Raw genomic sequence first — 13,774 nt, 5'->3', positions numbered from 1 at the left:
TTAAGTTAACAAAATTAATTTTACTATAAACAAGAGGTTTTTTTTTTTTTCCAAAATTAATGAAATATTTAAGCAAATTATTTTAAGAAGTTAATTAAAGTCCAACAACACAAATACTTCAAAATTTTGAAGGAAAAAAAAGAGTTTAAAACAAATTATTTTCAATAAACTTTTCGACTGATTAATCATAAAAAGGATACGTGAAACCAGTTCATTCACAAAGTTCAAGGGGATATATCAGCTGCACAGGTTTTCTGAAAAGTCCCTTTTTGGTTTTGACGACACAAGCTTTGATATGTCCATCTCTACCTTGAAAAGTTTCTTGAACGATTCCCAAGTCCCATAGTAGTTTAGATTTTTAAGTCCCTTCGACGAGCACTACATCATTCATCTTTACTTCTTTGTGAATGTTAGGCGATTTGAAATGGTGAACTGTTTTCAAATTAAGTAGATATTCTTCTTTCCATTTAACCCAAAAATATTTCAAAAGTGTAGTTTGATACTGCTTTCTTTTTAATAAGGACTCTCTAGTTGACACTCTATTAACTAACTCAGCAAAATTAAATGGATAGTCGTGATTTTTCCTTCCATATTGCAAAAAGTCAAGAGGAGTTAATGGCTTGGGCTCAGAAAAATTATCAGTAACGTATGTTAAAAGTCTTGAATTAACAATGTATTCGATTTCAGTCAAAACAGTTGAAAGTTCTTCATACGTGAGAAGAGCTTTCCCAAGAACTTTTCTGAGTGGATCTTTCACTGATTTTACGAGACGTTCGTAAAATCCGCCCCACCAGGGCGCCCTTTCTACGATAAACTTCCAATTAATGCCACGTGAAGATATAAAATCTTTAAATTCCGAATCTTGTAGAATGTTATAGAAGTACATTACATCTTTATTTGCGGCTTTGAATGATTTTGCGTTATCCGAATAAACAACGCTGCAACTACCTCGCCTGGAAATGAATCTTCTAAAGGCTAGTAAGAAATGCTTTGTAGACATGGAGGACACTAATTCTAAGTGAATTCCTCTAGTTACAGCACAGGTGAAAATTGCAAAATAAGCCTTTTTAACTTCCTTATCACATTTGTAAAGTATAGCTCCTGCAAAATCAAGGCCACAAATTTCGAAAGGTGGATTTTCTACAATTCTGTCTTTCGGAAGTTGCGCTGTTATCTCGTTTGCTGGTTTGGATTTGTATTTTCTACAAATGAAGCATTTTCTAAGTACTTTCTTCACGAGTTGTCTCCCCTTCGCTATCCAAAACTTTCTTCTAAGCATTACTAAAGCAGCTGTTACTCCGATATGAAAGTTCTTTGTATGCTCAAGTAAGATTAATACCGTAAAATCCCGAAAGTAACCCCCCCCCCCCCCTATTTTCAAAACAAAACTTGTTGATTTCAGAAGGGGGGTTTATAATCGAGATTTTTCTGAAAAATTAGCCAAAATATTTGTTTTTAGTAGTATTAATTTTAGAGTACAGAAAAGAAATAATAAGTAAATAAGAGTTAATATTAATGAAGAGAGAGAAATTAATAAAAACCTGTCATAATTTCTAGTAGTATTAAATTGCATGAGGCGCCATTTTTTTTCGAAAGAAAGGATTTTGCACCTTAAGTTGACAAAACCCCTATAATTTATCGCTTGAAAATTCATTATGAACTGAATGTGATAAGGTTACAGTAAAAGAAGCAAAATCTTAATGTTCTTGTTTCAGAATAGGAGCAAAAATCTCAATCACGGCCGCCAATTTCGTTACGAAGATCGGAATTTCGAAAACTGAGTTTTACAAAGTTCGCGAACGCAAACACAGACAAATCACAAATCTCTTACTCGATTTAGTAAAATTTACATTTCTGATGATCCTAAACTCGTTCAATTACATTATTTCTCCTTTAAAAATGGTTATTTTTAAGTTTAGCGCTACTTTTTAAGCAACACATTTCCAAAATGGCGTCACGTTTTCAAAATGGCGCCGTGTTGAAGATCGTTCAGTTTCACAAATCAGAACAAAAATGCTCCTTCCAAAATGAATAAAAAGCAGTACAATCGTATAAATTTCTTTTGTAATACATATGAACAAAAAAAAAAAGAAAAAAAAAGGCGCCCTTGCATCAAAAGGAGTCTAGACATTTTGGAAGGAATAAACCGTGGAGACCTTTTTTTTTTCCTCTCTTTTGTTTAAACCATTGTTTTTTTGTTTTTTTTTTCTTTTTTTTTTGGGAGGAATAAACCGTGGAGACCTATTTTTTCTTTTTTGTTTAAACATTTTTTTTTTTTTTTTAAGAAAAGCAAAACTGCACAGGGAGGGGGAAACTAAATCTTCGTAAATGCTTTCCAAGTAAAGCAGAAAATGTTATCCTTCTTTTTTTGGAGGGAGTGGCTAATGAAATGCATCGTAAAATTTTCAGGTGAAAGGGGGGGGGGGTACATTCAGGATTTTAAAGAGATTTCACTTTCCACAAAAAAGAGGGGGGGGCTATAATCGATAGGGGGGTTACTTTCTGGATTTTACGGTAATTCCGAAAATTTAGAGTTTTTTGGTAAAAGGATGGGTTGTTTCTCGTCTAGAGAAAATTCTGATTCATCTAATCTCCCTTTTATTCGCAAAATATTCCTGAGATCTAAGAAAGGTACTAGAGAATGAATTTTTGAACTATCACTAACTTTTTGAGATCTTTCCAAATCGACTATTTCTAACCAATAAGCTTCTTTCTGGGTTTCTTTAATCCAGTATTCTTCAGACAATTTAAGCTCATTTGTTTCGAGAGCACCTTTATTTTTCGACGTATTTCTTGCGTTGTGTATAAATCGAAATACGAAGGCAGTTACTCGCAATAGTTTGAGATAACTGCTAAATTTATCAATGTTTATGAGCTTTTCGCGATTTTCGAGGATTACTTCATTTTGCGAAACTTCTCTAAATTTACTCTTTAGTTCTAGATCATCCCCAAAACAGAATACTTTACGATGTTCTGCAACGTAAAATCATTTTATCAAAATTGTTCTGCAAGTTCTTCAAGCATTGTACGCGAAAAAACATGCCGTTTCCACAAATTGGGTGCCAAAAGTCAAAATCGTTTCATATAGAATTTTTTTTTTACTGGACTGTTGCTATTTATTTCTGTGGAAGTGAGATATTTCCGGAAACATCACAGCTTTCAACCAAATGACTAGTTAAAGAGCACTGAATTTGGAAAATCAGTTGATCACGAAAACTATAAAATCAAAAAAACTATAACAGGGTGTCAAATCTAAACAGATTGAGATTCTCTAAAAATAGTTTATATGCTTCCTAAAATCCATAGAAAGAGCAAAGATACAAAACTTTATGAAAATTCGAACCTAGGTGTCAAACCACATTTTTATTTGGTTAATTTTACATGGCATGAAGGAGCAATTAAAATAATGTTACTAAATAAAGAAACTATTGAAATAATAAATAAAATGAGTCCAGTTTGGGTTGCATATAATAAAACACTTCAAAACTTTCTAAATTTAAATATTTTCTGGATGCAAAGGGATTGAAATCTCAAACAAGACACGCCAATTCCGGCCATGGACGTGTTGCAATGTTGCATGTTTCCAAAACGTACGTGTACGGCGGAAATTGCAGTGGATAATGATCGATTAGGAAAGTTCTACAAAGGACTTATCGAATTCAACATCGGGAGCTTTCCGCCAAATTACCGTTATTTCGAGATATTATAGTTATTTTATCGCAATTTGCGAGAATTTTAGATTTTCTTCTAATTTTAAGAAATTTGCATATTTCTATCTTGAGTTGGAAGACATTTGTAGAAAATCTGCAGTTTCTACAGTTTTCTGCGCCGCGGTTTCTGCAGATTTTCTGCCTAAATTTCACTGAAATTTGCAGAATTTCTGCAGAAAATTAGTCAGTTTTTCCTCTCCCATTTGAACAGAATTGTTCTGTAGCACAGATATCTGTTCTGCGACGTACGTCGCAAATTTAGTAGTATTCTGCGTTGGGGTAGGTCATGATTGCTGACGTTTTGGGCCTCTATTTTTGGCCAAAACTGCTCTGTTTGGCTAAGCCAGGGTGGTCCGTGCCACCACAGTTGACTATCTTTCAATTCCCGAACAGATATTCCTCTGCTTACAATATCGCTTGGATTGTCCCTCCCAGGACAAAAATTCCATTTCGGTGGTTCAGTCAGTCTTTGAATCTCCTCTATCCTATTTTTGACGAACGGTTTGTAACAGGACGGTTCTCCTCTAATCCAATGGTAAACTATAGAGGAATCCGTATGAAAAAAGCAGGACTTCTCAAATTTTAAAGCTTTAGAGACTTTAGAACACAACCTCGCAGAAAGCAGTGCTCCCATCAATTCCAACCTCGGCAAAGAAAAAGTCTTTAACGGGGTAACCCTGCTCTTGGAAGTGATAAAACTAGTTGTTATAGTCCCGTCAGTCTTAATGACTCGAAAATATATTACAGTTCCGTAGGCTTTTTTAGATGCATCCGAAAAGGAGTGCAGTTGCACATCAACTGTGTAAGAGTCCGTTAAATGATAAAAGCGAGGGATTTCAACTAAACTTAAGTCCTTCAGTTCAAGACACCATTGTCTGAAAGGCTTTTTGATAACTTGGGGCATTTCCTGGTCCCAAAGAAGACCCATTTCCCAGACGCGTTGAATGAGAATCTTCAAACGAATTATGAAAGGAGCTACAAATCCTATAGGATCAAAAATTCGACCAGCAACTTGCAACAGGAATCTTTTTGTATCAATTCCTTTCGATACAAGGGATATCAGATTTTCTACGTTAAAATAAAATAAATCCCTGTCAGTGTCCCAGGAAATGCCTAATACTTTATAGTTTATCATGTTTTGATCAATTGGGTTTGATGACGTTTCAGTAGAAAACACGTTCTTCTCCCAAAGTTTTCGCGGTACAGATGTGATATACCCCCCCCCCCCCATTTGGCGACATTCGATTTTTTTTGCACAAAATTAAAATATTTTTCTCGCCAATGAGGCGATAATTTTTTATGCATGGCATCCCTGGCCAAACTAACCTGTGTTTAGCAACCCGAAGGCAATCTTACAGATCTGTTCAAACTTGTTTACTTGGGTTGTTTGGGTTTCACGCAGGAGAGATACGTGGTGTTGTTTCGTGCAATATACCTTACAGGAATGCTTATTTTGTGTTAGTTTAAATTCAGTAGTTGTGTATTGAAGTAAAAACATTAGAAAATGCCAGTTTCTTCAAACTTGAAGGTTAATTAAAAGTTAATTCCAACGTGGTGTGTATCTGTAACGTGCCATTGTCATATGATGTATTGTTTTAGACTGAGTGTGAATATTTATACCATATAAAAAGGTAAGTTCTTTATTTTAGAATTCAAAAAAAAACCTCTCACTTCCAAAATTCTTTGTTTTTACAAATCCTTGAGGGGTTCTTGTAGTTTTTAACTTTATTTTTACGGTATGTAAATTAATTTTACAGAAATAGTACGGTTATTTTGTTCTAAAAGTTAATCCTTATCGATGCCACGAATTATTTAGACATTCTATTAACGTGCCTCCTTTAGGTACTGAATTTTATGTTAACAATTGAAAGTTCTTTCGGTTGTACTCTTAAAAATGCTGAATTTTATTAATAAATCTGCACAATAATGGTGCATATTTCGCACTTAAAACTGTGTCATAATTGTACACTGAACAGAAGGAGCCACCCTTGGGTGTCTCCATGAAAATATACATAACTGTGACCATACTCCGACTGTAATGTATATTAACAGTCGGAGGGATAACGGACCGAGCGGAGCGAGGTCCTGGCGAGCCAGAGGTCTCATAGTACTTTCGTAATGAGACCGAGGCAGGGCCGGCGAGCCGAGGTCTCATTACGAAAGTACTATGAGACCGAGCGCTCGTATCCCGGAGAAATGATGAAAAAAAAATTAATGCATTAATTTCGACTTGTAATTAATACAATAATTTATTTCATTGTATTTTAATATGTTTACAAAAAACCCCGGCCCTGTACATTTTTGAAGCATATATTCGTGATGTTTTTTGTTGTGCTTTTATGTTGTTTTTATATATATTGTGTTCTGAAGTGCTTTGATCATGTTTTTTTATCTGATTTTTTCCTGTTGGCACTAAAAAAGCATCGCTAAGAAAGATGTATGACATATGTCGTCATACATCGTTTTCTTGGCGACGCTTTCTTGGCGCCAACAGGAAAAAGTCGCCAAGGGTGGGGTATATCACATCAGTTCCGTTTTCGCAATTCAGCAGAATTAGTAGCCCACTTGTGCAAGGGCATATTTGCTTCTCTAAAGATCTGGACACATTCTAAACTAGTTACGTATGCTGATGCAACAGTATTTTGACCTCCTATGATGTCATCGACTTAACAAAATTTGTTTAACAGTTCGTGAGTTTGCGGAAACATAGAAGAATACTTCTTTAAATGGTGTTTAATAGTAGCACATAAGAGAAAGGGGGAACTATTTATTCCGAAGAGAACACAATTGAACTTTAGAACTTCTAAAGAGTCTGAAAAGGAATATGGATTTTCAGTCCAAAAGAACTTTGTCACATTTTTATCCAACTCGTCAATTGCTACATTCAAAAATGTCTGTTTAATATCAACTGTGAACGCAATCGGATGCTTTCGAAATGATAACAAAAGTTCAAACAAATCAGGATACAAATTAGGTCCAATATGCAAACTATCATTTAATGAAAACTTGCCCTTTTTATGCGAAGATGCATCAAAAACAACTCTGAGCTTACTAAACACCCTATCATCTCGAATTATTGCCCTGTGGGGCAAATAAAATTCTGTGCTATCTGCTACACTTGATTCAGGAACACGCTCTACTATGTTTTGCTCTATGTAATTATTTACAACCTTCCTATACTCGGCATACAAAGAATGATCGTTTTGAAACCTGTAGCACAATTTTGAAAATCTTTCATATGCCACTTCGTAATTGTTTTCAAGCGATTCTTTAAAATTATCCTTCCAAGAGAGTTTAACTACATATCTACCATCTTGGAAGCGAATACTATCTTCAAATTCTCGTAAAATTTTGTTAACATTACAACTTACATCATCGTTAGCTGGTTCGATTCCAAGATTTTCTAGTTGCCAAAATGTCTCTAATTGTTTTGAAATGTTTTCCTCAACCATTACTTTCATGGCGAAAGAATCACCTGAATTTTTATTTGGAGAGCCTGATATTCCAATTAAACACCACCCATAGAGCGATTCAGCAGCTACAAGTTTTCGATTAATACGTTTAATTCTACCTGTCATGACGTCATAATAGTTATCAGCACCGATTAAAACTGAAACACTAGCGTCCTTATTCGAGGTATCAGCTAATTTCAAACCTTTCAAATACTTGCTATAAATGGAAATATCTACTGTAGGCGGCGGAATATGTGCCGCGGATATTTTTTCTATTTCTAACGCCTCGATTTCCAAATACGAATTCGGATCTTCTTTATTTTCCAATCTTATTTTAACTACATTAAACATTTTTTCAATAGGAGACTTATCTCCGAAGGAATAAACTTAGATTTTCTTTTCGAATAATGGGAAGTTTCAACAATCTTGAAAATTTCCTATCTACAAAACTTCTTTGAGCCGCTGTGTCGGCTAACAAACGACAATTTCTATATTGATTTTTATAACGAGCAACGACCGATGCGGTTTGCAATAAAACCCTTTGCGATTTGTTTTCAGTTTGACAAGAAGAAACGTTAGTAACATTATCATCAGATTCCTCTTGGGGCGGGGTGAAAGTTGTTTTATCCGAATTCTGATAAAACCGATAACAAAGTGTTTTGGGGTGTGATTTTAAACCACAAAACGAACAACCTTTTTCTTTCTTAAGCTTTGGACAAGAAGAAATTGAGTGTCTATTCAAAAAACAAAAAAAAGTAAAGTCTATTTCTTTTCAAATAATCCCGTTTCATTTCTATGCTTACCGAGTCACACGAAACTGAATCATGCAAGTTCGAGCCACAAAACACACATTTTGAACTAGCAACTGTATGATTGACTAAGAGTTCAGCCGCTGAAGAATTGAAAGTTTTCTGTTTTCAAAAAGTATCTCTGGTAAAAGATTTTGACCCGGAAGCGCCTTGATTGCGTTCTTGGAGCTGATGGGCCAAATTTTGTTTTTCTTTTATGGGAGAATGAAAAGATTGAGCTCTTTCGCGACTTTGTATTTCTTCACCTAAGAACTCGAGAAGAGCTTTCAAATCACAATTATCACTTTTATTCTTTCTACTAAATTCAAGAGTTAATTCAGAGGGCAATACCTTCAAAATTATCGGGGTTAAAAGATTACCGTATGATTCTGAATTTATTCCCAAGCTTTCTAAATTCCTGATTTCAGTTTCAGCTTTATCGCATAATTTTCTCAAACTGTTTGTATCACTAGTGTTTTTTATGGGAGTTATGTTCAAAAGCGATCCTAAATGCACATTAATGAGCAAATTCTTTTGTCCGAATCTAGATTTTAAAAGTTCCAAGGCCGCATCATAATTACTTTCTGTTAATGCGAATCCGGAAATTGCTTTAGCTGCAGCACCACCTACTAAATTCTTAAGGTAAATAAGCTTCTCAATTTTAGATAAGCCGCTATTTTTATCTATTGCATTTTCAAACTGACTAATGAATTCTAGCCAATACCTGTGGTCACCATAGAATTTATTAACAGTTAGTTTTGGCAATTTAATCGACGACCTAGCTTCTTGATGTACTAGACCACTAGTTTCCAATGTTGAATTGGATAAATTAGCAGGGTTAATAGTAGGAGGTACAGCCGGAGGTGTTACAGCTGCTATTCTTTGAGTAATTTGACATTTATAAAAAAATTAAATTTTCCGTGAAGTCTTCACATTGTTGCACCTCTTTTTCGATATCTTTTGCTTCAATTACATTAAGAAGCTCATTATCAGCCACTTTAAGACAGTCAATTTTATCAATTAATTGATTGTATAATACTTCTAAATTACGAACATTAGTTTCATTTACTAAAGTGACGTCTAAACTTTTAACGAACTTAGTGGCACTGCATTTAAGCGCTTTAAGCTTATTTTTTATCCTTTCAGCATCCATACTAATTGACATACAAATTGAAAACAAATAACTCACCCAAATTTCTTCAGTTACTATGTCCAATGGTACGAAACAACAACGATGTCAATATAACATATCACTATTCGACGAATTCTAACTATCATATGGTTGTGCGTACCTTGCGGCCGATGCACCATAAAGAAAATGCTAAGGCAACTATCTAAAAACATAAATTAATTTTATTTGGATTCTACATACAAAAGGGCTTCCAAATTGCCCTTCCAATGCGAACTGCCACGAGACGACCGACATCAACAAAAATCAAGCTATCGAATGCCACGAATCCACGATACATAAACGGAAAGACATCTAACTAAATTGAACCAACAGGTGGGAAATTTGCATATCAAAAAGCGCCCCCTTGCACACAGGTATACTCGAGGATTTTTATGGAGATTTTCCACACCTTGCATTTGGGAAAAGGAAAAAGTTCAAAGGCTGTCTCTGGAAGTTTCTTGACCCTAAAGTTCGAAAAAACCTCAACAGTACGCCTTCTTCGTCAACATTAGGGGGGATCTCTTAAAGTCACAAAAGTGATGTCAGGTCTTTATTTTTGAATTTTGCAAAATTGAGATCCTAAAGATGTGACTTAATGTTTAGGTTTGGGAAAGATAGAGGAAAGAGGACACCCTGCCTCCTCTTGACTCTATTGGCCTCCTTCCCTCCCAAAATCTCTTTCAAGAAGTCATTTTTAGGTTGTATATGAAAAAGAAGATCGGGGATTCTCCCAAGGAATTTTCTGAAGTGAAATTTAAAGTTCCGTACTGATAATAGGAGGAAGGTGCTCGGGGGGGACCCTCTGGAAATTTATCAAAGTTTAAGTTTTAGAAGCACAATTTTTGGCTGCGTTTAAAGACTTTAAGCATATAGAGAAGAATTAAAGTATCTTCTTCAACTAAATTTGGAAATTGAAGTTTCAAAGACGCAATTTATTCTATCTTTTATAGCAATATTAGGAAAAGAGCGAGCGTTTAGAGATCTTCTCCAGAACTTTTTTCTAAATCGAAGTCTTTAAAACGCATTTAAGGCTCTCTTGGACAAAGCTAGAAGATGTGTTGGGGTTCTGGGGCTGTCTTCGGAAATTTTTTGATATTTCAGCCATCCACCAGTGCTGGATGACTGGAGGAGTTCAAGACCAGACACAACTTTGTACTCAGAACTCTTCATGGAGAAACCGCATATTGTGCTTAAAAACTTTTAAGTTCTGTAATTTTGTCTGTATATGTACATAATAAAATATTCAATAGTTTTTAATATTAAAATGTCAAAAACCGAAACTAGCAGCAAATCGAACTTTAAATTAGTAGATGTTTTTCGTCGGTCGCTATAGATTCGAGTTATTGAGAATTGACTGTATATTGGTTTCCATGATTATTGGAATATATTGAGGGGGAATAACCTCCCCTCCCCCTCGAGAGTCGCTCGACTTGGTCTAAATGTTCATACTTTTGAACTTTGCACCTTTCTAGCCTCTCAGAAGAATGTTAATGGCTAGTATAACACTCCCTTGCCTTCCAAATAAAAATAATGACTATGAAACTGGGAAACTGAAAAAAAATAGGGGGGGGGGACCATTTCCAAAAAGTGGGATGTGTTGGGAAAAAATGGAAGTCATAGTTGGATTCAGGGTGTCATTTTACATAAGAATCAGCAATAATTATGTCAGAAGCATTTTGAAGGGTTTTTTTTTTTTGCACAATGTTATTCATTTTATAAAACATGTAACAAACCTGTGACAAACCTGAAATCCCAAACTGTCACACACGTTACAGGTTTAATAAATTTAATGATTATAAAAAAAACTGAGAATAATTATATTGTGCATATAATTGCACAATAGTGTACAAAATAAGACACAATATTAACCAATGCTTGACCTTTTGTTGCTGAGCTAATGAAAAAGAACTTAGGAAAGAAAAAATAGTAAAAATGTCACACTACAGTGGAATCATATAATAGTACTCCCTTCCCTTCTCCTTCCCCCACAGCCAAAAAAAAAAAAAACCATCAATGTCTCACCCCCACCTATTTTACATTTGCCATGTATTTTCATTGTGTTATTGTAATAAAAAACATTCGAAATATAAACAAAACTCAACTATTTTTTCATAATATTCTCGCCTCCTTTCTGCCCTTCTTTTGTAGTCCACCATCATTCCTCTAATCTTCTTCTCTTGTTTTCTTGCTTCATGCCACATCTTTAACAAACATAAGTGAAGATAAGAAACACATTAGCAACTCAGGATAGATAAATTATACTTCAAATCAGCAATTCATACTGGCTAACATTCATACTGTCTGAGAATAGAATCAATTTATTTGTTTCGTTTTTTGTAATTATATACACTTTTACCTTCAAATTCAGTACATTGAATTGTTTTTTAATATTTTAGATGCATAATTTTCTTATACTTTTTTTTAAAAATTATCTTGTCTGTTGGGCAATGGGTTGCAGTTATTTTTAGTGGCAAATGGTTCCCAGTTAACTATCATTTTGTAAAGTACATTATATTTGAAATTGATTGGTTTTAAATGCAATGTGTCATAGGATGATAACTAATTCAGACCTTAATGTGCAGGTGTTGTTGATTCAAACCAAAGTAATAGTCTGAGAATCCACATCCTATGCCCGGATCAAAAACAAAAAGTAATTTTGTTGGTCCACAGAAGAGGACAAGCACGTAGCCACAGAAGAGATGTTATGCATTATTAAAGATCCGCCTATACTCATTTCTCGTAGCTATTTTTGTTTGGCAAAAGAGGAACATAATTCGGTAGAGAAACTCGCAATATCTGTATTTAATGCAAAATAAATACATAAATAATGAAGTCATAATATTTTGCTTTGAAAAAACATTAATTTTACTGTATGTTAGCTTAAAGTTATTTTAAACATGTATACGGGCAGTTCTCAAAAAGTGGGAGCAAATACAGACCTCAACTTTGAAGCTTCAACACCAAACAACTTTCATTTGAATTAACTCAAAAAATTTTGAGTTAAATTATAATACTATATAGAGACAAGAATTAACATAAATATGGAAAAAATGTTCTTCAAATACCCTTAAAAATATATTTTCTTTGCTAAAAGGCACAATTTTGGACATTCAAAACGTTAACTGAGCAAATGTACCATCAAAAAAATTTTTTTATAATTATTAATTCCATACTCTTCAAAAAAAAATTAAGAGTATAAATCTCAAACTAGATAATTTTTTGATAATATTTTCTAAAAATTAAAAAAGCAAAGACATATTATTTATTTTGTAAACAAGTTTAGAAAAAAAGGAAGTTGGAAGTTTGATGTATGTCCAAAAGTTACGATCTGGACAATGCTATTATTTGAGAACTAAATATATGATTAATATGTTTTCAACTCCTGTCCTGCGGACGCTTCTCTATTGCGGACAAAAAAAATTGTCATGTTAGTGTCCGCATTAGAGGGATTTTACTGTAATTTGTTTTAATTCCAACTTGATTAATCAAACCTTTTATTTATTTATTTTTAATTTAAAAAAAAAATTTTTGTAAAATTTTTGACATAAACAAAATTTTTTTAATATTGCGTAATTGAATTTCAGCAGGAATTTAGTTTTAAAAACTATTATATGGACAAGGAGATCTATACTACTATTCCAATAAGTTCAAAATTTATCACATGTGTGTCGGTGGTTCTTTTTAAAACATAATTGGTACTTGGTAACTCGGCCGAGTAGTGAAAGGTTGAGTACTCGGTACTCGGCCAAAGTGCTACTCGGTACGTCTCTAATTGCAAGTATTTACCCCTGAAATGTTGATTGAATTTACAAATGCTAGGAGGAATTGCGATACAACAAAATCAAGTACTTAGAACTGAATCAATGATAAACAATTTCTTCAAATAATGCACATCAAAACAAGAGAGATTTTAAAATGCTAACCGTACTTGGGGTAAAATTATCGCGAAGGTTTCATAGAAGTAATTTGTTAAAAGTAAATGAGGAATTTCGTTGAAGAGAGAAGCCGACCTTAAATTTCTAAGCATTTCATAAGCACGTTCAAAAAACTGAACAAGAAAGAATAGCAAAATATGGAAATACCTTCGAATCATTCACGTTACAAAGCCAAAAACGCAAATTTCTAAATGAAAATTTATAAACAATTTATAAATTTCCCCAATGGCGTTCAGTGAATTTCCAAACAGATGTTTCAGTTAAGTTGAGTGAGAAGAAATGCTGCTATAGTGCTAATCGTTTAGAAACTACAGGCTATAGCGCTTAACCTGTTCGAAAATTAAGCTCTGCTATTAAAGCATATTTTGAATATTTTTTCAAGTTTCTTAGCACTGTAAACTAAAGAAGATTTTATTTCCCCCCGCCCCTCCTTTTTTTTTTTCAATCTTTCTAGCTGTAAGAGAAACTGATACTGGGCGTAACCGTAAAAATTTGTAAACATTGCACTAGTAAATTCGTAGATTTAGACATGTTTATTAATTTTTTTTTATTCTTTTAAAAAAATTTAAACTTAACTAGGCACTAAAATTCAATTTGTAAATTGCTATGTTTTTCAGAACCTAAGATGAAAACATCAAAAAATATTCCTAAATAAGGATGAATATATGTAATTGCAAAGTGAAATATGTATTGACTCTTCTGTTCAGTATTTCCGTAT

The 13,774-nt window shown here is 33.8% G+C and overlaps 1 protein-coding gene across 1 annotated transcript in view; it reads right to left on the bottom strand.

Moving 5' to 3' along the window:
- Nucleotides 1-13,316, bottom strand: part of LOC129222039 (CLK4-associating serine/arginine rich protein-like) — a 69,085-nt gene extending 55,769 nt beyond the window's left edge. Inside the window, exons 1-2 of the mRNA XM_054856455.1 lie at nt 13,204-13,316; nt 11,224-11,322 (exon numbers count right to left, since the gene is read on the bottom strand). Of these exons, the coding sequence (XP_054712430.1) occupies nt 11,224-11,322 (99 nt within the window). The 5' untranslated portion in view covers nt 13,204-13,316. The remainder of the gene's footprint in view (nt 1-11,223; nt 11,323-13,203) is intronic.
- Nucleotides 13,317-13,774: the final 458 nt, after the last annotated feature.

The sequence above is a fragment of the Uloborus diversus genome, chromosome 5, assembly GCF_026930045.1.
Source record: "Uloborus diversus isolate 005 chromosome 5, Udiv.v.3.1, whole genome shotgun sequence".
In the NCBI taxonomy this organism is placed as follows: domain Eukaryota; kingdom Metazoa; phylum Arthropoda; class Arachnida; order Araneae; family Uloboridae; genus Uloborus; species Uloborus diversus.
This window is presented reverse-complemented; position numbering and strand designations above follow the sequence as displayed.